This window comes from Podarcis cretensis, assembly GCF_951804945.1.
Source record: "Podarcis cretensis genome assembly, chromosome: 5".
Taxonomy (NCBI): domain Eukaryota; kingdom Metazoa; phylum Chordata; class Lepidosauria; order Squamata; family Lacertidae; genus Podarcis; species Podarcis cretensis.
In genome coordinates, this window is record NC_137174.1 from 56,894,403 (window position 1) to 56,918,740 (window position 24,338).

The 24,338-nt window shown below is 40.8% G+C and overlaps 1 protein-coding gene across 9 annotated transcripts in view; it reads left to right on the plus strand.

Moving 5' to 3' along the window:
• NT5C2 (5'-nucleotidase, cytosolic II) overlaps positions 1-24,338 on the plus strand; it is an 86,866-nt gene that overhangs the window by 44,075 nt on the left and 18,453 nt on the right. For 4 of the 9 annotated variants that reach the window (XM_079977460.1, XM_079977461.1, XM_079977466.1 and 1 more), the window contains 14 exons: positions 3,083-3,178; positions 4,554-4,645; positions 4,818-4,875; positions 5,651-5,744; positions 6,500-6,553; positions 7,396-7,479; positions 8,666-8,707; positions 9,774-9,881; positions 10,857-10,923; positions 12,523-12,693; positions 14,057-14,108; positions 14,381-14,441; positions 15,654-15,830; positions 16,798-18,480. In XM_079977460.1, the coding sequence (XP_079833586.1) occupies positions 3,083-3,178; positions 4,554-4,645; positions 4,818-4,875; positions 5,651-5,744; positions 6,500-6,553; positions 7,396-7,479; positions 8,666-8,707; positions 9,774-9,881; positions 10,857-10,923; positions 12,523-12,693; positions 14,057-14,108; positions 14,381-14,441; positions 15,654-15,830; positions 16,798-17,046 (1,405 nt within the window). In that variant the 3' untranslated portion in view covers positions 17,047-18,480. Of the gene's footprint in view, positions 1-2,899; positions 2,990-3,082; positions 3,179-4,553; positions 4,646-4,817; positions 4,876-5,650; positions 5,745-6,499; positions 6,554-7,395; positions 7,480-8,665; positions 8,708-9,773; positions 9,882-10,856; positions 10,924-12,522; positions 12,694-14,056; positions 14,109-14,380; positions 14,442-15,653; positions 15,831-16,797; positions 18,481-24,338 lie in introns of those variants that run through there. The other 5 variants (XM_079977468.1, XM_079977467.1, XM_079977464.1 and 2 more) reach the window with 4 other exon arrangements.

Genomic DNA, 24,338 nt, shown 5'->3' on the forward strand with positions numbered 1-24,338 from the left:
ATTTAATTGCATGAGGTTCTTGCTAGTTGAAGTGGATTTGTCAGCAGAGAATTTGTCTTAAGAAACCCAGTGGTAAATGTATTGGAAGTGAAATGCATACCAGGAAAACCTGAACATAGTTAGAAACTGGGGAAAACAACCCCTAATTTATGCAAACATGAATTTCAATTAAATTCTGGGCTGCTTAAAAAGTCCTGCATTAAACTATTTGAGGCAGAATATTTGTAGATACGTATAAAATATGTAAGGCTTGGCAGATTTTCTTTAGGCAGTTCCTTATATGTACTAAGATTTTCCTGTGTTTCTGCCCACAAGGCAGCACCTCTTCACATTTACGTTAGAGGTAGCTCCTAAGTTCCCCTTGAGTTTTGGGAGAAGCACACTTGCCAACCCTGGGATTCTTTTTAAAAGAGAGCCCACAGAAGTTGTGATGCATGTGTGGAGCTTTCCACACTTCTGTCTTGCATTCTGGCCAGTTTTTGCAACAGAAGCATTGTTGAAACATGCCAGTGAGTTTAGCAAAAGCTGAAAGGAATGCAAAACTATTTATGAAATGATTTAGGGGGAAAGTCAACAAATTTTGGCACTTTTAGTAGACCCAATTCACATGTTTACTTTTGAGAAGGCCACTTTTAGTGATCTTTGCAAGGCTTTTTCCGAAAAGTTAAGCAACAGAGAAATTCACAGTTCATTCTGTAACAGCACAAAATTAGCATGTGAATTGAGCTTTAGTAAGTGGGCCATTAAGGGGCAAAATGGCAAGCCCATTATGCTGATACATATACAAAATTTGTTGTATATTTTTGTTTTATCTAGTCATTGCAAATGCTTTTGAAAATTATTAGTGGTACAGTAGAATGTGGGTAAGGGTTGGGGGAAAATTGACCTAGGCTCATTGTGAAGCACTGGCACTAAGTCACCACCTTGGACAGCTTAAGCTATCTTCATTGATGAACATGCTTAGAGCTGTGTATGTTTGCCCTTCCAAAACAGGCTAATAAATCTTGGTACAGGCAAGCAGAGTCACTTTGAAGCTTGTTCTAAATCTACTTGGGTTTCTCCTTACTTGTAAGGGCATTTGCTGACTTTAATACAAAAATATTAGCACAACATTTTATTTAACTACTCACACAGGAAAGTGCATGGAATGAGTGGGCTGACAGAGGAGGGATAGATTGCGCTATCCCTTTCCTGCCATCTTGATCTGTTTCCATGCTGCTTCCTTCCTCCCTGGCCAGCACTGAAATCAAGTAATCTGGCAGGGAGTGAGAACAAGTTATCTATCACTTCTCTGTTGGTTCATTGTGCTTCTGTGCTGGATGTGCAGAAGGCGAAACTGCTTGCATAGAAACAGTATGTGCTGGACGTGATAGGAGAGCGCAATTCATTCTTTCACTATCAGGCTGCTCTGCATCTGGAATGGATGCACAGCGGGGGGGTGGGGACCCTTTTGCATGTTCAGCACAGAAATCAGGTATGCTGGAAGTAGTGACAGATTGATCCATCGCCCTATGTTTAGTCCACTGTGCCGGGCATGCAGGAGAAAAAGCATTTTCCTGCACTCTCAACATAGAAACTAATCAGGCTAGCAGAGTAGCCAGGGATCATTCCATTTCTCATCCATCAGCCTGCTGTATTTCTTGCCAGCAACAGTTTTTACTGATAAGAAATGCTGGTGAAAGGGAAACCAGCCCCTCTTAGGAATAAAAACTTTTATAAGCTAGTAACTTTTGGAAATTTATGAACAAGGTTGTATTAGCATTTGAGGTTACTTGGTATGGCTGTTGCTTCCTTGCTGTCTCACATTCAGGGCCAAACTACACATTGCCGCAGACATGGGCCAACCGCCAAAAACTGTCTCCCTGAATCATGTTCTCACCTCTCTCCTCTGAATGTGCAGTTTCACTTACCTGAAAGTGAAACTAACAATGCCATGCATTTCCTCTCTGCTGTGCCAAGCAGCAGCTAGTGATGTGGAGTGGGGGCAGAGAAGCACACCATGTGACAATGTCACATTGTGGGTAAGTGGAAAAAACTATAAAGAAATGGGAGAGAGGGAAAATGTGACATGGAAAGCTCTTTCTAAGGAGGTACCCACTGTGCAAACTTGGTAGACGGGCAACTTTCCTCAAGGGAAAAGAGAAGTGGTGACTGAAAGTCTTAACTGCCACTTACTCACTGGCAAGAGGATTGCTTGGAGCCAAACTAAATAATCCCTATGTGAAAAGGGTGGTGATGTCTTAAGGTGTTAGAGGCATGAGTGATGAACTCTTCCTCCATTTGCCATTTGTGTTCCAGCAGTCCTTCTCCCCAAACTCTTTTCATATAGCTTAGCTGAGAAGTTCTACATTCCTCATCTCCTACATTCCACACCTCCTTTCCATGCAGTTAGGACATTCACACACAGAGAACTGCCTTGGTTATGTTTAGTTTTTCCTGTTTACTGTAGCGAAAGCACATCTGGTGTCAACTAACCTTTTATAAAGTTTAGTCCAAAAGGTTTTAGTCCTTTAAAGGAATAGTAATAAATATATAACACTTGTATTATACAGTTCACAGTGAGTTCACAGTGCTTCACACACATTCTCTGAGTAGTCTTCCAACAAGCAGATAGGGTGGACAATCTGATGTTGAGGTGGTACTTAGTTTTAAACAAGACAAGTCTGATTTGACAGAATTTTTTGTCCAATGAGACTTCTGCCAGCTCCAGTTATGTAGTTACTCTTCTTGGTCAGTTGGGTAGGTGGGAGAACTAAGGTTTTTATTTTTTTTAAGCTATGCACCTGTGCCTGCTGATTGTGTAATTCAGCTTTTTTGTTAAGATAAATGAGCTAATGATAAGAAAAGAGATCAATTGTACATTTGAACTGGGCAATGCAGACTATTTTTTCCTCTGCAGCTAAACAAAAGTTCAATGGGACTCTGTCAGCAAAATGTCCTCCTTAGGGTCAGATTCTAGTTTGGACAGAACATGATAGAACTGGCTCAGGTATGCCATTCCAATAGACTATCTTTCAAAGTCTTGCTGTCCACTGCTTGGTATACCATGCTTACATCAATCAATGCACTTCTTTATTAATAGAGGCCTGGTATTTGATTCCCTTTATGGAAATTTGCTGAAAGTCGATGCCTATGGGAACATCCTAGTGTGTGCACATGGCTTTAACTTCATGAGGGGGTAAGTACTGTGAATATAGGCAGTTCACATAAGGAAGGCTGCAATCTGTATGTACAACAGGGGGTGGCATGTTCCACTGAACTTGGTAGAAACTCTGAATTTATATATAGAATTGGGCTTTCAGGGATCACCTACGCTGTAACATTTCCAAATCCTTATGCAGGCCAATTTTTCTTACTTTGGAGTCTTATAAATTCTAATGACTTCGGAAACTTGGTTAACCTTTGGAAACTAACTTAAGTGAATATGGAAAAAATGCATACAAACCTGGTTCAGATGTAACAATCTCACCTCACTGCATCAGTTTATTGGGCCAAGAATAAGCCTTGTGTCCACATATTTTCTTCTTGGCCCTTGAATCCACAACTTCGTTAAACTAATTTATTGTGATATCCAAACAGGACAACTATGGTTTAAGTGTTGTTTACAAATCATAATATGACCTGGGACTAGACCATTTTGAGCCCAGCTATAGAACCATAGGAACCTATTATACTGTGGTCTATCTTGACTGGCTCACCAGAATTTCAGACAGAAGTTTTTCTCAGCACTACCTGAAAATGCTGGGGATTGAACCTGAGATTTTTTGCATGCAAACACATGCTCTACCACTGAGATGATGATGATGATTCTGCCTTTTATCAAAAGATCTAAGGGTGGTGTACCACATTAGAAACACATTACAGAACATCAGTGATAAAAACATAATAAAAAGCACAATCAGGGAGCCACCACAGAAGAGACCTGTTCTCTTGTTGCCACCCTCTGAACCTTTCTGGGAGGGCGGACATAGAAAGGGCCTCAGAGGACAAGTGCAGGGTCCAGGCTGGTTTGTATGGGGAGAGGCAGTCCTTAAGATATTGAGGTCCTGAGCTGTGTAAGGCTTTATAAGTCAACAGGATCCATTTCAGTATTCTGTCTTTGGCTGTATAATGACATGAAATCTTACTAAACATTGAAACATTGCTGCTGCTACTTCTTTTTAAGTAGAGTATTATGTGTGAATTGTACAGAGTTGTTGATGGTTAGTTGCATGCTGTCCAAATAAAACACAATTCTTGTTTGGTTTTGATCACCCCAGTTCTTGAATTCTTCTGCGATCAGTTGAGCAAGCAAGAGCTGGAGGGAATAGGCTCCTCTCTATGGATGAAGTTGTGTGAAGTATCACATTTTGCTGTAGTAGAAAGGAAGCCATATTATATTTATTCCAGAGTTCTCATTAAAACCTTTCCTTGAATCCCAACATTTGAGGAGATCTTTCTCATTGGTCTCACTGGTCTTATTGACCCAGTAGGAGTTAACATAGGTGTTTAGAGAAACTATTGTGATTAGACATCATTAATAGGCATATTCCCTTGTCCCTTACCTTTTTCAGGCCAGATATCCGAGAGCAGTACCCTAATAAATTCATCCAGAGAGATGACACTGACAGGTTTTACATTTTAAACACACTGTTCAACCTACCAGGTGAGACCTTAAACTCTAATGGGGATGGTGGGGATTGTGTCATGACAATCCGTAGGTATATTACTGTTAATTTAAAATGACAAATTAGGAATGTCATTTTGGTTTAGATTAATTACATGAGTGTCTCTTTATTCAGTTTTTCATTTAATGTATATTCTTTGCTTCTTTGCAGAGACTTACCTGTTGGCTTGTCTGGTTGATTTTTTTACGAACTGTGATAGGTATTCAAGGTGAGCATGTGTCTCATGTGTTATATGAAATCCAACATGTGACGCTATAGCCATCATTGTCTCTCATTGCAAGTGTGCAAGGACAAATTCAAATCTTCTTATCTGTAGCTTGATGACAACAGCAACCACAAGTACTTTAGGGATTGTTTATGTTGGTAAAGTTTGTGATTTAAACCCTGGCAGGGCTCATAGGGTCCATCATACACAGGTGAATATGACCATTTAGCACAAGAGTGGGCTACCTTTTCAGGGATTAGAAGTTGGGGTGATGGATACTGCCAAAGCCATAAAAGTGGGTGGAGCTACTCCTTTTCTCTGTTCATTTGTACATCCATTCACATGTCCCTCCCCCACACCCAGCTCCCTTCTTCTGAATCTTCAGCCCCTCAACTTCATCTAGCCATCATCCATGTATGCTCATTCTCTCTTGCATGCAGAAACATGTACCAACCTAGATTCAGGCATACACACATCCTGCCTATACCTTTAATCTCATCCCATTTCCTGCCTGGTTTGGCCTCTGAGAACAGATGCCATGCTGATTAGACAGGAAATGAGATGATATATCTATTCATGAACTGGCACAAAACATACAAGCAAAAATCCACCTAACATTAGTGGGATTAAGGTTTGGTTGCTTTCAATACTATCAATGTAGCTATCAATACTGTTGGTGTTTCCAGTTGTACGGTGATTCCCAGGCCTTATGCACCCTCCTTGCTAGCTGCTAACCTACTTTTACAACAATTCTGTGCTTTTTCCTTTTTTCTCACAGCTGTGAAACAGGGTTTAAAGATGGAGACCTCTTCATGTCCTTCAGAAGTATGTTCCAAGATGTGAGAGATGCTGTGGATTGGGTTCACTATAAGGTGACTTGCACTTTGGGATATTTTTTTAACCGTAGTCTGTTTAATTCTTAACATTTTGAATAAATTATAGTGTGAATTGAACACTGTTATATTTGCTTTGGCAGCCAGTGAATAAGTATTAAATGCCAGCTAGCATGCCCATCAATATGACTGGAAAGGGGGGGTTGGTAAACAAGGATGATAATTCCTTCTATCACCATCATCCTACTGCTTACTTTCATTTCCCCCCCTCCCACTCCTCCCCTCCCCTCTTGACAAGACAGGCTGCTGCTGCAAGCCATCTTAAAAGCCATCACTGTTTCACTTTATTATATTTATGCTATTGTTTTCCCTTCCAATGAGCAGTTTCATGTGTTTTCAGGTGATAACTCATCCGCACATTGCACAGGAATCACACCACCCCTTTGCTTCAGCAACTGAACTCTGTCACCATGTGTTTTCTGAACTATTCTGTTTTGCACTTCAAGTTTACTTCAGAATATACTTAATTACAGCGCTTCAGTGGCATCTTGTCCCATGTGTTTGTTTCTCATATGGTGAATGAGCCACAGGGTTCTCCACCCCCAGGTTGAACCTATCCAATGCTAATCTCATGACACATGAAACTCCACAAATAACTTTCTGCCTCTAGTGTCAGTGGTGCATCTTTCTACAATACGATGACAGCATGGAAGCTGATACTATAAGGCGAAACCTGAGTAAGATTGCTAGATCATTGCTTCTGCTGTGTCATGTGGTTTCTCCTGTTGTTTCAGGGATCACTGAAGGAGAAGACAGTTGAGAATCTGGGGAAGTATGTAGTGAAAGATGTAAGTACGTCAAGCCTTTCCTTATTGAAAGTGGACCAGTCTGGGTTTATTTCATGCAGTCTTAAAATGATAAAAAAACAGAATGGAAAGTTCAAACTCCCTTGTTCACAATTTATTTTCTAAAAAAATAGGCATTAAGTGATGTTATTGTTGCTTCAGCAAATTTTGCCTTTTTTGATGAAAAATAATTTAGCACTTCCTCTTTATCTCCCTTTTGTTAATGGAATTCTAAGCACCCAAACTTCAAGCAGGGGCAGTTGGCTTCCACACCCCCACAATATATGGAGTAGTAAGAGAGTGCATGTCACAATAGAAATGTGAATATTCCAAAGCATCTTCTGTGTCTTGGTATCTTGAGGGGCATAAAGTTGAAATTGTGTATTTTGTATTTCTTTAGAGGGATTCATTTGATTTTCACCTAGCATGGGATACTTTCTGTTTCCACATAATGCTCATGCTACGTACTCACAGCTCATCAAAGTGGCATTTTGTTCTAAAATTAGTAAAGAGTCCTTGCTGCCTGCAGTCTCTCATTTTCAAATCATCAGGTTTCTGGTTACATATTATAGAACAGCTTTCAACATTTCAGTTTTTTAAAAGTATTTTTTAATGCTTGGCCAAATAGGACGTTAGTACAAATTATAAGACATGACTAAGATGCAGGATTTCAGTTCACAGCTGAGGCATCTAGGATTTTAGAAGACATTTTAATCAGGCTGAAATATTCACTTGGCATTGTTCAAACTGGCAGTATGTACAGATAGCCTGAGATATTTATAGACCCCCTGAAGGTATTGGCTTCAACTGAAAACTGTATTTTATGTAAATCTTTGCCATTTTAGGGGAAACTGCCTCTGCTTTTGAGCCGCATGAATGAGGTGGGAAAGGTGTTTCTTGCCACAAACAGTGATTATAAGTACACTGATGTAAGTACTCCTGTAACACAAGAATCTTCGTCCATCATTCATTCATTCATTAAGTGTCTCATATATGTTAGGTGTAATATTCTATCTTGGATCAGGTGAGCAACCTCAGTCCTGGGAGCTAAATGCAGCTCTGTAGGCCTCTCTGTCCAGCCTTCTGGCCTTTCTCCAGGCCATGCCTCCTTCCCTAGGTTATGCCTGCCCCCTTCCTCTGAACCCTCCTCAAGTACTTTTGTCTGGCTGGAAGGTGCCCTTGAACTGTGATGATCCCTCTTGCTTGTCTGGATGGATTCATATATGAGTGTTGAAATCTGTGTGACTGGAATGTGGCATGCATTACAACAGTAAGTTACATCCATTGTTTTGCCCACTTTTACTTCCGGCCACACCCACCACTGGTGTGAAGCCCTCAGAAGTTTCCAGATGAATGAATGTGGCACTCAGTCTGAAAAAGTCTTTCATCCCTGCCTCAAAGCAGAGCTGGGGAACATTACGCTCCTCAAGATGTTCTGGACTACTACAACTCACTGTTTCTTACCATTGGCCATGCTGGCTGGGGCTGATGTTCAACAACATCTACAGAGCCATAGGTTCTCAAAGCCAGCTGTAGAGAATTAGATAAGCTCAGTATAATGAAAGCATGAGCTGGAGGCACCCAAGATTCTCCTTGGTTGCTAATTTAATGATGCCTTGTACCTAGCCATGTGTCTGTAATTTAGTCTCCCAAGTTTTTTGGGGGTGGGGGAAGAAATATTTTTTAAAGACCTTCTGTTTATCATAAAATGCATTTTTTAAAGAAAGCCATGAACAACTATACTGGGAAATCCCCATGTTAATATGAATGCAGGACCCTCCTGTATTCTGTGACAATGAACTTTTGTTCTCCAATCCTATGAACACTTGTTTCAGAGTAAGCTCCAATGAACTTGCTTCCAAATTAACTGTACATAAAACTGAGGTTCTTGCAGAGCTGCATATCTGTCAGAGCTGGAGACATGCCTTTTGTTAGGAAAATCCTAAAAATAACATCATAGGGTTCTGCAATGTTAGTTTAATTCTCACAATGCCTGTTCTAGATTTGTATATCTGAAGACTATTTGTATATTTAAATGTATTGCTTAAACATAATTAATAAAATAGTTAATTTATCCAGAAAGAAATTAAGTCTTGCTTCCAATTTGCCTTTCAGAAAATTATGACTTACCTGTTTGATTTTCCACATGGACCAAAAGTGAGTGATGAAAAGAGTTGTTGCATTAATGATACCTCTGCTTTCCCCAACTTGGTGTTGATGTTTTTGACTACAACTCCCATCCAGGGTTGGATGAGAGCTGGATTCCCCAAACTGGTACCAGTTTGGGGAACGCTGTTTTAGATGGTGTATATTATTCCTTCCTAAATAAATCAAGAATAGGAGTAAAGTCTTTGTTCATGGGGACTGAAGAAACCAGATAGTTGTTTAATTTTCTATTTGTAAAATTCAGCCTTTGGAGGCATGGTGTCAAATGCCTTATTATTTTTATTGGAGAACAGGTGGAAATAATTAAAGTCGGCTTTGATATGCCTGATATGCAGCTTCTAGAGGTCACTAGTGATTAAAAAAACACCACTGAATTTTCAAATCAAAAGCATTTACTTCCACCGGTGGTGTTTGCCTGTCTGCACTTGCTTGAGTAGAAGTTGCTTGCTCAGATACAAGGAATTGCCACTTAGCCACATATCCACTAATGCATTATAACAGTGCTGCTGAAATCCTTCCACGTATAATTAAAAATTTTTCATAGCTACAAGAAAATGTACTTTTCAATTTTAAGGCTTGGTTATGGTTTCATGTACTTACTATGTGTAGTAGAAATCAAAAGAATCAAAAGTTTAATATAAATACACAGACTGTTCCCTTTTGTCCCTTTCTCAGTTGTGGCCTCTGCTTTGAAAGCCCTGGATGTTCTGCAGTAATTGATAAATGCCTGGATCTTTGTATTAATATTTGTTGTAGTGATATAATTGCTAACTTTTATTTAAATTATGATTAAACAGTATATAAATCCAGATAAACAAAAATAAAATTGAAAATATCTGCTAATTTTCCTTTCCTGCATTGTTAGGATTCTCAGGTATATTTACTGAATTGAAGTGTTGGGGAACTAAGATGTTTTGCATATGATGTCAGGCTACATATATACATACAGAATACAGTTATCAATCTTTCCTGCAGAACTAAAATAAGCCAGTTTCAGTGTGAACAATTAGAATTTGTACCTTTTAAAAAGATGTTCTTCTGCTTAATTTTTCTCTAGCCTGGCAATTCTCACCGGCCATGGCAATCATACTTTGACCTCATCCTTGTGGATGCGCGGAAACCTCTTTTCTTTGGAGAAGGCACAGTCTTGAGACAGGTGGATACGGTGAGTGATACATAGAATATATAGTTAGGCTTGACTGGAGGAAAACCTGGGACAGTTTTTTCAATAATTAGAACATTAGTGCTAAATTCATAAGCTCTCTACTTTGAAATTCATTGAATACTTGGAATATGTGCTTCTAGCTATTTTTGGGTTACCTGAATCACATAGAAAGGAAATATGAGAAGGAGCTGTGTTCTTTAAATAAAAACACAGCATGTTTTTTGAGTGCATCATTAAGTATTTCAGCTAGATGTACTGAGTGGAATTAAATTAAGAACAGCATCATATTGAAAATATATGGAGCCTAATAATGCTGTGTTTCATTAGATCAGTTTCACTGTAATTGCTGGTTATCTAAAAAATTCACTGTGGCTTCAACATAACCACCTGCTTTGTCATTCTGTGGGACTGGTCTTTATTGGGAGTCTAGGGTTTTAGCTGAATCTGTGCTATTGATAACTTGTTGGCCCCAACAAAATTCTTAGCTTAAGCCTGACCCTATAGGCAGAATCAACTGGCTCATAAAAGGCAATCAACGCTTTAACTGTAAAATTTGGAAGTATAGCTTTAAGCCGGCTTTTGTAGCATCTGTATGCAGGCCATGCAAAAGGGTTGTACAGAATATGCTTCTACCAGACTAATTTCACTGTTTTCACCTGGCACACATACATTTGAGACACGAAACAATTCCCAGTGTAAGAGTGTTTATGGCCTCTAGGAATAGGGGACCAGCTGCATGCCCCTATGTCACCGAATGCTGTTTGCCCCCATGTCATGCTGCTTTTAATAATTAAAGGGGCTGCCCAGAAAAATATAGTGCATTTGGAGTATGCAAACACCAATTGTGCCTTTTCCTCTGAAGCATATATTGAACAGCCTTTCTACTGATTTATCAATCCATTGATCAATATTAAAACTGAAAATTGGGCTGGAGAGACCTACAGTTTCATTAAATGAATTTCTCTTTCTGTGCAGGTTACTGGCAAACTGAAGATTGGTACTTACACAGGCCCCTTGCAGCATGGTATTGTTTACTCTGGAGGTAAATTAGAAATGAGACTTGTTGTTTAGTCATTTAGTTTTGTCCGACTCTTCGTAACCCCATGGACCAGAGCACGCCAGGCACTCCTGTCTTCCACTGCCTCCCGCAGTTTGGTCAAACTCATGCTGGTAGCTTCGAGAACACTGTCCAACCATCTCATCCTCTGTCGTCCCCTTCTCCTTGTGCCCTCAATCTTTCCCAACATCAGGGTCTTTTCCAGGGAGTCTCCTCTTCTCATGAGGTGGCCAAAGTATTGGAGCCTCAGCTTCAGGATCTGTCCTTCCAGTGAACACTCAGGGCTGATTTCCTTAAGAATGGATAGGTTTGATCTTCTTGCAGTCCATGGGACTCTCAAGAGTCTCCTCCAGCACCATAATTCAAAAGCATCAATTCTTCGGTGATCAGCCTTCTTTATGGTCCAGCTCTCACTTCCATACATCACTACTGGGAAAACCATAGCTTTAACTATACGGACCTTTGTTGGCAGGTGATGTCTCTGCTTTTTAGGATGCTGTCTAGGTTAGAAATGAGACTAGTGAATCTTTATCAGGAGCTGGGACGGAGATTTTCAATTTATTCTATTTTAACATGGGGTTTGAATAATTTTTGATTTCTCCAAATCTGTTCTTCAGGCATGATGTTAAGAAAAACAGCAGGGAGTGAGGGAGAAGACTGGATATGATTTTAAAGCCCCCCCCCCATGTCTGAAGTTTAATTTGTCTTAAGTAGAGTGCCATATATATTATGCAGATGTAACTAGATTAGAATGTTTTAGATGCAAAATAGATTTCAGATTGTATCAAAACTTACTGGAGCAAAAGAACAACAGTGGTTGTACCATTTTTTTAAAAATGCACTAGCAGTTACTCAGATCTGTTTGTAAGTGGAACATAAGAGTCCCTTGTGAAGCAGAGTCTTTATATTAGTGAAGATGGAAATTTAATTGTAGGTGGGACATTAGGTAAAGAGTCAGCAGAAGCCAAAAGTGTAATATAATCTAGTAGCTGCAAAAATGTACCCACCTATCCAAAGTTTGTAACCCCAAAGGTTAAGTCCCATGGTGGTAATGGGTAGATGGTAGATCTTCCTCAAGTTTTAAGATCCCTCTTGGTATTTTCTAAAACTATATACTCAAATAATATATAGCTGTGTTGGTACTTTTGTGTATGTGTGTATATTTGGGATGGCATCTAAACTGCACGTCTCACATGCTACCTGATTTGTGTATTTTAGCAGCTTATCCCTTTTTTAAAAAAGAAAGGGAAAAAGTAAGAGGTGATTAGATCATCACTTGTATTTTAAATAGATAGGTCTCAGACACTTGCAGCTCAAAAAAAATGTTCTGGCAGCACACAATATAGCAGGCTTTGCCTGAATGGAAGACCATCTGTAAACCATATATTTGTATGCTGTAGTGTATTTATTTTATACTCTGATATGTCTGAGTGTGCAAAAGGTGCATTATTTGAAAAAGCCTTATATCTATCAGATTGGGAGGAGGTACATGATAATAATGGAAGTTTATGCACTGAACCCATGGTTTTTATGCTGAGAAAACTTTTCTGATTGGCCCTTCTGCTTTCCCCCTCCTCCTATTAGGCTCCTCTGATACAATCTGTGACCTTCTGGGGGCCAAGGGTAAAGACATCTTATACATAGGTGATCACATTTTTGGAGATATCCTGAAGTCTAAAAAACGCCAGGGTTGGAGGACCTTCCTAGTGATTCCAGAACTGGCACAGGAGCTTCATGTCTGGACAGACAAAAGCTGTAAGTACTGACTCTGTAGTTTAATGGTTCCCAATTGATGGTATGCGGACCTCCTGGGGGGAGGGTCCACATAACCCACCCAGGTAACACCATTCGCATAACAAAAACTACCATAGAGATAACATTTTAAATTTTTTTTTAAGTAGGGGGGTCCATGGTTTGGCTTTTGAAGAACAAGGTATCTGTAGTACTTAATTGGGAACCACTGGTCTAGTTCATTCTTCTTCACTTTTTAATTGATGTTGCTTGGCTTGACAGAGTAGCTGGAAAATCACTTGGCTTGTTTCCCATAGGTTATTTGCATTGCTTTTGTGCATCAAAGACTGGGAAAGCAGCAAGTGTCTGGATAGTTTGGTGCCTTATTTGTAGATAGTTGGGTTTCTTTGCTTTGGACTGAGGCTTTTTTTGGGAGACTTACCACCACTGACTGCTGGTTTGAACAGTTTACAAACCTGTGGCTATGCTACCACTTGTCAATACGGTTGCTGACATTTCTTTATACCCTTTTAATTAAAATGCTCAAGGCTGCCTACAAGAACTGTAAAAACAAATATTATAAAAGCAGTTGCACTGCACTAAGTGTATAGAAGAGTGAGGCTGATATTTTCAGTTGCACTTTCCATGAACATTTTAGGATCTACTGGAGAGCAAGAAATAGAAGCTGTAACCCTAGAGCAATTTCCCCCAAATTCATGCCCTCCAGATGTTTTAGACTGCAATTTCTAGCAGTCTCAGCTAGCTTGGCCAATGTTCAGGGATGATGGGAGTTGTAGTCCAGCATGTGGAGGATACTGTGTTGGGGGAGCCTGCCCTAGACATTGAGAGGGCATTTGAGACACTGAAAACATATTCAAAAGACTGTCTGCCGTGTTCCACTATAAGATTATAGATTCTGATCTTTTTAGCCACATAGCTGCTCCCACCATTCACAAAGTTGAAATAAAGGGCTAGGTCTGAAACTTCTACACCATCTGAGTTGTCAGATGAGTTTTATGAAAGCATATATGGCAAAAAATGTAGGATTGTATTCTAAAGAGCTGTTTGACAGTGGAACAGACTCCCACAAGAGGTGGTGCACTCTCCTTGAAGGTTTTTAAGCAGAGATGGCCATCCATCATGTATGATCTAGTTGAGATTCTTGCATTGCGGGGTTTGAACTATATGACCTGGGGGTCTCTTCCAACTCTATAATTCTATAAATCAACGAATAATAATGCAATTTGGAAAGCAGATAGAATCCTCAGTCTGTTGCCAGGTCTGTTTTCCCATATTGGTGAGAGAGAAGTAATAGTCTACATAGTATTTGTTTCAGCTGATCCACTGCTATAATATCCTTTTACTTTGCCTTCCCTTTGCTGCTTAGGCCTTTTTGAAGAACTTCAGAGTTTAGACATCTTTCTCGCTGAGTTATACAAGTAAGTAATGGATTTTTCTCTTTAGAATATAACCCAATACTCCATCCACTAACTCATTAGAGGGAGTGCTTCCTTTTTAGTGGACAGCTGCACTCTGTCAAAGGGCTCCACATTAACTTAGAATTGGGGGTGGGGAAGAGAGTATTGTTGTGTGTATCAGTTTTGCCTGATATAATCAGCTTTTCTCAATTAGTATTTGCTTTCCCAGATCCACCCTCACATTTATCTTCCATGTACTCTGTTGATATTGTTTTCTTTCCTATTTCAAACAGGCATTTGGATAGCAGCAGTAATGAGCGTCCTGACATCAGTTCCATCCAAAGACGTATTAAGGTAACTAGTAAATAGAATGCTGGGGAACGCGGGTGGCGCTGTGGTCTAAACCACTGAGCCTCTTGGGCTTGCTGATCAGAAGGTCGGTGGTTTGAATCCCCGCAACGGAATGAGCTCCCATTGCTCAGTCCCAGCTCCTGTCAACCTAGCAGTTCGAAAGCACGCTGTGCAAGTAGATAAATAGGTACCGCTCTGGCGGGAAGGTGAAAGGCATTTCCGTGCCCTGCTCTGGTTTCGGTGTTCCATTGCGCTAGAAGCAGCTTAGTCATGCTGGCCACATGACCCGGAAAAACTGTCTGCGACTGGACTTAACTGTCAGGGGTCATTTACCTTTACCTTTTTTAAAAAATAGAATGCTGCACTGGAAAAAGGAGCAAAATAGCAATCTGTGCTAACTCCATTAGAGTCAGATTTGAGGGGACAGGGGAGGTAAGGAGCTGGACAGGCAGTGGACCAAAAAAATAGGAACCTGAGAGAAGTTGGAAGAGAAAGATACTAGACGGGGAGCTGATAAAAGGAGGAGCTAATGAAGTGAGATGGTTCTTGGAAAACTTCCATAGGGCCTAATGGCCGAGTAAATCTGTGCTGATAATAAATGAGGGGGGTGCTGGATAGTTGTATTAATCAAATAGACTTGAGTCAGAGAAATGTAAGATGATGAAACAGTAGGCAGAGGAAACACACTGAAGCTGCTTACATGGCAGATGCAGGTAGTAGTCTCCCAACCTATTTTAAAATGAAAAGCAGCTTTGGGGAGGTGCAGTCCTGAGCAGAGGAATTATATGGGTCATAGGGTTCATGCTGTTGGCTCAAACACAAAACCCACACCACCACTCATTCGCATACTCTCTTGCGGGTTTTTAAGGCATAAATCCCTGTATGTCTGGAGCCCTCTTGTGTTTTGTTTGCTTATCCTCCCTCCCCCCCTTTTTTGTCAAATTCTATTTCCCCCCCCCCCCATCTGTCATGTTGCTAAGGAACACAAAAACTTATTCTATGGTGGAATGCTCCTGGAAGGCACTGTATATTGCTGGTGTTCTCACATTTGGGACTTCCAGTTGCTTTGTCTCTTTACAGTCAATGCCTCTGATTCAGAAACTTGTGTGTGCTCTAGTGTACACATGGTGCTCTCTCACCTGCAATAGTTTTTAAGTATGTAAAGCTGCCCCTTCCCTGAAGTGACCAAATGTCTAATTTGCCTTCTGATTTTAGAAAGTGACTCATGACATGGACATGTGCTATGGAATGATGGGAAGCCTGTTTCGAAGCGGCTCCCGACAGACACTCTTTGCCAGCCAAGTGATGCGCTACGCAGACCTCTATGCAGCATCATTCATCAACCTTCTGTATTATCCCTTCAGTTATCTCTTCAGAGCTGCCCATGTGCTGGTGAGTTGAAATCCATGAAGCTGCAGATGAACAGTAACAACATTCAGAGAAGTACACGCACTATCCAAGTCTGAATAGAGCGAGGGACATTCTAATGTAGCTGGTAACATTAGACTCAAAAACTTTTAAAATGGATGTGGCAGATGGCTACACTGGGAGACATTGGTTAGGGTTAAACAATTTTATAAATTTTCTGTGGGGTAACAGTATAATAAGTGGTAGAAGTCAGGCACTCACTGTACTAGCATATGCATGTGTTGTGAAAAATGTGAATTCCATACTAGGAATCATTAGGAAAGGAGCTGAAAATAAAATTGCCACTATCACAACATTATACAACTCTGTGGTGTAATTGCACTTGGGTACCATGTACAGTTGTGGTTGCTTCACCTTGAAAAGAATATTGTAGAGTTGTTAAAAGTTACCAGAAAAAGTCAACCAGAATGATCAAAGAGATAGAGCAAGTCCTAAGAGGAAAGGTTGCAGTATTGGGGCCTTTTTAGTTTCGAGAAAAGGAGAGTAAAAGGTGCCATGGTAGAAGTTTATAAAATTATGCATAGCAAGGAGAAAGTGGGTAGAGAAACATTGTTCTCCCTCTCTAGTAATTCAGGGATATCCAATGGAGCTGAATGTTCTACGATTCCTTTGTCTGTCCTGAAAATACTTTTTCACAAAATGCATAGTTAAACTGTAGCATTGGCTCCCACAATCTCACAGTGATAGCCACCAACTTGGATGGTTTTAAGAGAGGATTGACAAATTTGTGGAGGATAAGGCAGGCCAATGTATTTCTAAGTGCCTGTTGTGGAAAATTGCAGGAGGGTAGCGTGCTGTTGTGGGCTTCCCATGGGCATCTAGTTGGCTACTGTGAGAACAGGATGGCTGGACTAGATGGGCCACTGGCCTGAGCCAGCTCTTCTCATGTGACAAATCTTCTCTGAACAATGGTATGTATGTCTCCATGCAGATGCCACACGAGTCAACAGTAGAGCACACTCATGTGGATATCAATGAGACAGAGTCACCTATGGCCACCCGAAACCGCACATCAGTGGACTTCAAAGATTCTGACAAACGACACCAGCTGACCCGTTCTGTGAGTGAGATTAAACCACCCAACCTCTTCCCTCAAACTCCCCAAGAAATCACACATTGCCATGATGAGGATGATGATGAAGAAGAAGAGGAGGAGGAGGAGGAAGAGGAAGAAGAATAGAAATGAAATCTGAACACAACCTGCCAAAGCGTGGCTATAGCAGTGATTAGCAGGAACAGAATCCCACTAGTCCTGGGGTATGGGGTGGGGATGACAACAAAATTAACACTAATCAGAAACCCTTTATTCTTTACAGACTTATTCCAACTGTAAAGGATTTTGCACTGAGTGAGGGTAGGACCACATACAGATGCCTAACTGCGTTGCTTGCTCTACCTATTATAGAACATGGGAAGGAAGAGCTGCTTGTGGGTCCTTTGCTCCTCTTTCTTGTGCATTTCAAAACTGCCTCCAAGACATGGTTTGGAATTGGTGCAGTGAGCCTGCCATGGATCCTGCAGCAATCACAGTAGCCCAATACCAGTTCCTCACAGCTGATACCCTTTGACCCTTTTGGGGGAAAGATGTATCCTAATATATAATACTGTATGCATGGAAATGGTGGCAATTCCAGGGTCAAATTGAACCCCATCAAGCACAAGTTTTGTTTTTGAAATGGTTTAATCCTCTAATCTCCTCCTAGTGCAGTTCTGCTTCTGCTCTTTCTGTTTGGGGCTGGTTCAAGAAAGACTATCATGCCACAAATTCTTGATCTGGCTGATAGCTAGTTCTTCTCCTGCTGAGATCCCAAAGCTTTTATCATCCCTAGTCTTGGCATGTGGTGCATGTATTATACGACCTTCAAATGGGTCCTTATGCCGTGTGCTTGTTCTACACTCTGAAATTATCTCTGCTAGTAAGAGATGATGTCATGCTGTATTTTGATTAGGTCTTAGTTAAAGATTAATACTGTATTTCTGTCTAACCCACAGTGATCAAGAGCTATACAGTTTGTGAAGAGAAAAGGTTTGTGTCACCTTTCCTAGCCTCTTCCTGTGGCTAACAATTTAGGCTCAAATTAGGAACAACAACCTGTAAGATGCAATGTTTCAGCTGGCAGCTGTTCTATTCTCTGATATGGAGTTATAGGAGATGGGGTATGTGTATATGCACAGGCCTAGCGCCTTCATGTAGAGGAAGAAGCCCCCTTCAGCAAAACATCCTTATTGCTGCCACTCTGTGTTACTGCCATTCCTGGAATGAAAATGGTTGAAGGGCTGATCCATATTGTTTGTAAATGGTTCTGAGGGCCTGGCATAGCATTCTGGCTGTAAGTGCAGGCTGTTAAGTTAAAGCACATTTTTCTCTTTTTTATTCATACAAGCAGGCAGTAAACTGTTTCCCAAGGTATAGAGTTCCTTACTTCTGTGCCATTGAAGTTTGAAAGACTGAATAGAGGCCCTATTTTGAAGTATTAGAAGTTTTATTTTGAATCACTTGGTTGTAATTAGTTCTATTCCATTATTAAAATACGGTGAACTGTAAATCAGCAGGAGAAGCTGGTGCTCCTGTGATGGACCTGCAAACTAAATAAATCATGAGGTTTCCTAATAAGCTGTTTTAATGTCTGTCTAACACTGACAAATCAACTTTTCCTAACCTCCCTTCATACTGCTTGCCTAACACTTATTATTATAACAAGAAAAGCCTGTATACAGCGTGGAATGCAATGTGATTTATAATCTTCTCCCAACAATGATGGCTGGGAGGCAGACAGCAGCCTGACAGCATAGAATCTAGATACACAGGTACCTCGGGTTACATATGCTTCAGGTTACAGACTCCGCTAACCCAGAAATAGTACCTCGGGTTAAGAACTTTGCTTCAGGATGAGAACAGAAACCGTGCTCCGGCGGCGCGGCAGCAGCAGAAGGCCCCATTAGCTAAAGTGGTGCTTCAGGTTAAGAACGGACCTCTGGACGAATTAAGTACTTAACCCGAGGTGCCACTGTATATGCATTAAATGTAGATATACTAGAGCAAGGTGATGCCATCAGAGTTGTATGGATAAGGTCCCCTGCCCAGAAAACGGAAGCAGAATTGGAGAGCATTAGTTAACTTGACAGTGGTCTAGCTGGTAACTATTAGTGATCTGGTGTTGAGCTGGATACATACTGGTAAGGAACAGCAAGAGCAAAATAGTGCTCTTCTCTTAATCAGTACTGGAAGATATCCTGGCTGTAGGCAATAGATCAGTGTTCTCAGATGTCTACAAGTTCAGCCTTACAAATTCCATCCCCACAGCAGCCAGCCACAAGAGCAAACATATGGCCTTTTCATAAATGAGTAAAAGGCCTCCCTACCTGAAACCAGTTTGGCCTTGGCTTTCCAAGCTAAGAAATTGGAAGGCTTTTTTCCTGCTTTTTTCCTTCTGCTGAAGCTAGTGAAAATGGACAGAAAAAAGAGCACCACCGACAAGTGAGAGATAAGTGAGGAAAAGAACTGGAAAGTCAAGAAGCAAAATTAGACCATGAGAAGAGGCATTTGCATACTACATCAGAACAATACCCTAGTTCTTACATTTGTATCAGCAGAATTTTATTGTGTCAATCTTAAATTTCTAGCAGCACTTTTAGGGGAAATTTGGAAACACTCTGTAAAAGGGTTGCTGCTTTTCACAGAATTGGAGGAGACCCTGAGGGTCATTTAGTCCAACCCCATGAAGTGCAGAAATCGCTACTAGATCATATAAGAAAGATTGCCCTCCAACCTCTGCTTAAAACCTGCAAGGAAGCTGCATCCACCACCTCTTGTAGGAGTCTGTTCCACTGTTGAACAGCTGTTACTGTCAAAGTTCTTCCAGATGTTTAGTCAGAATCTACTTTCTTGTAGCTTAAATCCATTGGTTAAAGTCCTAGCCTCCAGAGCGGGAGGAGAAAACAAGCTTTCTCCATGTGACAGCCCTTGAGATACTTGAAGACTGCTATCTCCTCTTAGTCTCCTCTTCACCAGGCTAAACATACCTAACTCCTTCAACTGCTTCTCATAAGGCTTTGTTTCCAGACCCTTGATCATCTAAGTTGCCCTCTGCACACAATCCAACTTATCAACATCCTTTGTAAACCGTGGTGCCCAGAACTGGACACAGTACTCCAGGTATGGTCTGACCAAGGCAGAATACAGTAATACTTTTACTTCTCTTGATCCGAACACTATACTTCTGTTGATGCAGACTAGAATTGTATTAGCCATTTTTGCTGCTGCATCACAGTGTTGACTCATGTTAAGCTTGTGGTCTACTCAGACCCATAGATCCTTTTCACATGTACTACCAGCAATCCAGGTGGTTGTGAGGATAAAAGGGGGAGATTATACCACTTCAATCTCCTTAGACAAGGAAGACAGAATACAAGTATATTTTCAGGCTCTTGCAGAGGTGCCAAGCAAACACCCAAACACCATAAGAAAATTGAATTCATTTATGACTGTGCAGAAGGAGCATTTGGAACATCGCAAAGACTGTTGACTACATTTTACTTCTTAAGCATAACATTATTTATCTGGCCTCTTTGACCATCCTTTGCCTTATTTTTAAGTGATACTAACTGCCACTGCTGCCGCCTTTAACTTAAGTTTGTCAGCATACAATAATATTTGGGTCTGTGACATCAGCTCCAGCTGAAACCCCTTCTGACTCCATTCTACCTCAAACATCTCCCTTCTTTGAGCTGTGCCGGAAGACCAACACAGTGGCAATCCAAGTAAGCCTTTCGGGCAAAGTTGCCATCAGCATATTACCACCCTAGGCTACAACACGCTCAAAGAGTCTATGTATAAGACTAGTTTTATACATCTTTTGGAAACTGTTTGGTTGACTGAATATCACCGACTGTTTACTAATTTCTTAATGTGCCTTCCCAAATCCTGCTGCTATACTTGCATTCAGCGTATTAGGACCAAACTGTAGTAAGGACCCTTTACCATATATTATGGAGAACATGCTTTTTCAAGTAGTGTACAGACTATGCTTTGCTATTCTTACAAACAAAGTAAACAGCTCTACCAGACAAGATTGTAAGCCTGAGAGCAGGGACTATCTTATTACTAAATGCTATAAACAGCAGGAGTTGGCTTTTTTTGCATGTACAGTGTGGCAAAAAATACTGTGACCCATTGGTGGGGAATCTTTTTTAGTCCGATCCAAGAGGCACATTCCTTCATAGGCAGTCTTCTCAGAGGGCTATATGCCAGCAGTGGATGGGCAACAGGTGCAATGCTTACATCCAATCACGAAGAAGTTAAGTCATGCTGCCTTCATATTTTCCCCTTCCCCCAATCCCATTGTATGATTCCGCTGTTATTTCTCAACTATCTCCCCGCATTCCCTTAGTCAGAGCACTCAGATTAGAAGAGTCAATAGATTGTTGTTTCGGCAAAGGGGGGGAGACACCTGAGAGTTACTCAAGAAATCACTGAGTAATCTACAACACTCACAAAGCAGGTTATTGGAGTGTGCAGAAGCTTTTTTTGCTGGTCTCTACTTAGCTACATTCTAGCTAATTAGTAGTACGAATCTCAAAAGTTTACATCTTCCTTCCACAAACAAGCCTATTTTACAAATAGATGCCAGGCATGTTCTCCCATATACACTCCTCTACCCAAAAACAAACAAACAAACAAACAAACAAACAAAACCCATGTAAAATAAATAGAAACCATGCTAGTGTATATTTTGGATATGACACGTCAGGAACGAAACACTTGCACTGGTTTTTCAAAGTTATTCAAGAAAAAATTAGTGCATATCCATCAGAATTCCTGCTCCCTACAACACGAAAATAAAATAGATAATCTACAAGGCCATTGCTAACAATTAATAAAGTAAAACCAAACATAAAGAACACATCCTTTCAGGGCTCCTTTACTCAAAACTGCTAATTAAAAAAATAATAATGTCACCAATGCACACCACCTTGTAAATAAAAGGAAGATGAAGTATGCAGTTAAACATGAAAGTTAAACAAGAAAAATCATTTATCTAAAGGAAATAAACTTTCCCAATAAAATCACAAAAATATACAAATTAATGAGGTTCAAAATAAATAGAAGAAACTGGAAATCTGCAACACCACTAAGTATTTATATACTCCAACAAGATATCAATTGGCTTATGAAATGTGTACATTTCATTTGTGCTTTTTCAGGGTTTATACAAACAGACAGTGTGGAATACTGTTGGCAGAATACTACAACTTTGGAAGAAATATGATACAATTTGACAAAGATCCCAGAAGACAAATCTATAGAAGCTTTGGAATGCAGCAATATATGGAGACAGATTGTAAGGCCTTAAAAGAGAGCATTTGGGTCAAAATTAAGGGTGAGAGGAATAACAGTGACCTCATTGTGGGAGCTTACTATAGATCCCCAAGCCAAACGGAGGACATAGATGATGCCTTCCTGGAACAGATGGCCAAGCATGCAAAAGGAAGGGAGATAGTAGTAATGGGGGACTTCAATTACCCGGATATTTGTTGGATGTCAAACTCAGCCAAGAGCATAAGGTCAAACAGATTCCTCACTGGCCTTGCAGACAACTTCATTGTCCAGAAAGTGGGAGAAGCAACAAGAGGAACAGCCATTTTAGATCTGGTCCTAACCAATGTTGATGACCTGGTTAGTGAGGTAGAAGTGGAAGGATCATTAGGCGCGAGTGATCATGCTCTTCTGAAGTTTACTATACAGCGGAAAGGAGCAGCCAAGCATACTAGGACTCAATTTCTTGACTTTAAGAAAGCCGACTTCATAAAACTTAGGGAAGTGCTGGGTGAGATCCCATGGACAGTAATACTAAAAGGAAAGGGAGTTCATGATGGCTGGGAGTTTGTTAAGAGGGAGATAGTAAAAGCACAACTTCAGGCAATACCAATGAGACGGAAGCATGGAAGGTGCCTAAAGAAGCCAGGGTGGCTATCTAAAGAACTTTTAACTGAGTTAAGATTAAAAAAGGATGTGTACAAAAAATGGAAAAGGGGGGAAACCATCAAAGAGGAATTCAAACAAATAGCCAGCACGTGTAGACACAAAGTCAGAAAAGCTAAAGCACAGAATGAACTAGAGAGGTTAAAAGCAACAAAAAAGGCTTTTATGGGTATGTTCGTAGCAAAAGGAAGAACAAAGAAACAGTGGGGTCACTCAGAGGAGAAGATGGTGAAATGCAAACAGGGGGCACAGAAAGGGCTGAACTCCTCAATGCCTTCTTTGCCTCAGTCTTCTCCGATAAAGAAAACAATGCCCGACCTGAAGAATTTGGAGCAAATGATTCAGCAGAGGAAACACAGCCCAGAATAACTAAGGAGATAGTACAAGAATACTTGGCTAGTTTAGATGTATTCAAGTCTCCAGGGCCAGATGAACTGCATCCAAGAGTATTAAAAGAACTGGCAGATGTGATCTCAGAACCACTGGCAGTCATCTTTGAGAATTCCTGGAGAACAGGCGAAGTCCCAGCAGACTGGAGGAGGGCAAATGTTGTCCCTATTTTCAAAAAGGGGAAAAGAGAGGACCCAAATAATTACCGCCCAGTCAGTCTGACATCAATACCAGGGAAGATTCTGGAGCAGATCATTAAGCAAACAGTCTGTGAGCACCTAGAAAGGAATGCTGTGATCACCAATAGCCAGCATGGATTTCTGAAAAATAAGTCATGTCAGACTAACCTGATCTCATTTTTTGACAGAATTACAAGCCTGGTAGATGAAGGGAACGCAGTGGATGTAGCCTACCTTGATTTCAGCAAGGCATTTGACAAGGTGCCCCATGATATTCTTGTAAAGAAGCTGGTAAAATGCGGTCTTGACTATGCTACCACTCAGTGGATTTGTAACTGGCTGACTGACTGAACCCAAAGGGTGCTCATCAATGGTTCCTCTTCATCCTGGAGAAGAGTGACTAGTGGGGTGCCACAGGGTTCTGTCTTGGGCCCCGTCTTATTCAACATCTTTATCAACGACTTGGATGATGGACTCAAGGGCATCCTGATCAAATTTGCAGATGACACCAAAATGGGAGGGGTGGCTAACACCCCAGAGGACAGGATCACACTTCAAAACGACCTTGACAGATTAGAGAACTGGGCTAAAACAAACAAGATGAATTTTAACAGGGAGAAATGTAAAGTATTGCACTTGGGCCAAAAAAATGAGAGGCACAAATACAAGATGGGTGACACCTGGCTTGACAGCAGTACATGTGAAAAGCATCTAGGAGTCTTGGTTGACCACAAACTTGACATGAGCCAACAGTGTGACGCGGCAGCTAAAAAAGCCAATGCAATTCTGGGCTGCATCAATAGGAGTATAGCATCTAGATCAAGGGAAGTAATAGTGCCACTGTATTCTGCTCTGGTCAGACCTCACCTGGAGTACTGTGTCCAGTTCTGGGCACCACAGTTCAAGAAGGACACTGACAAA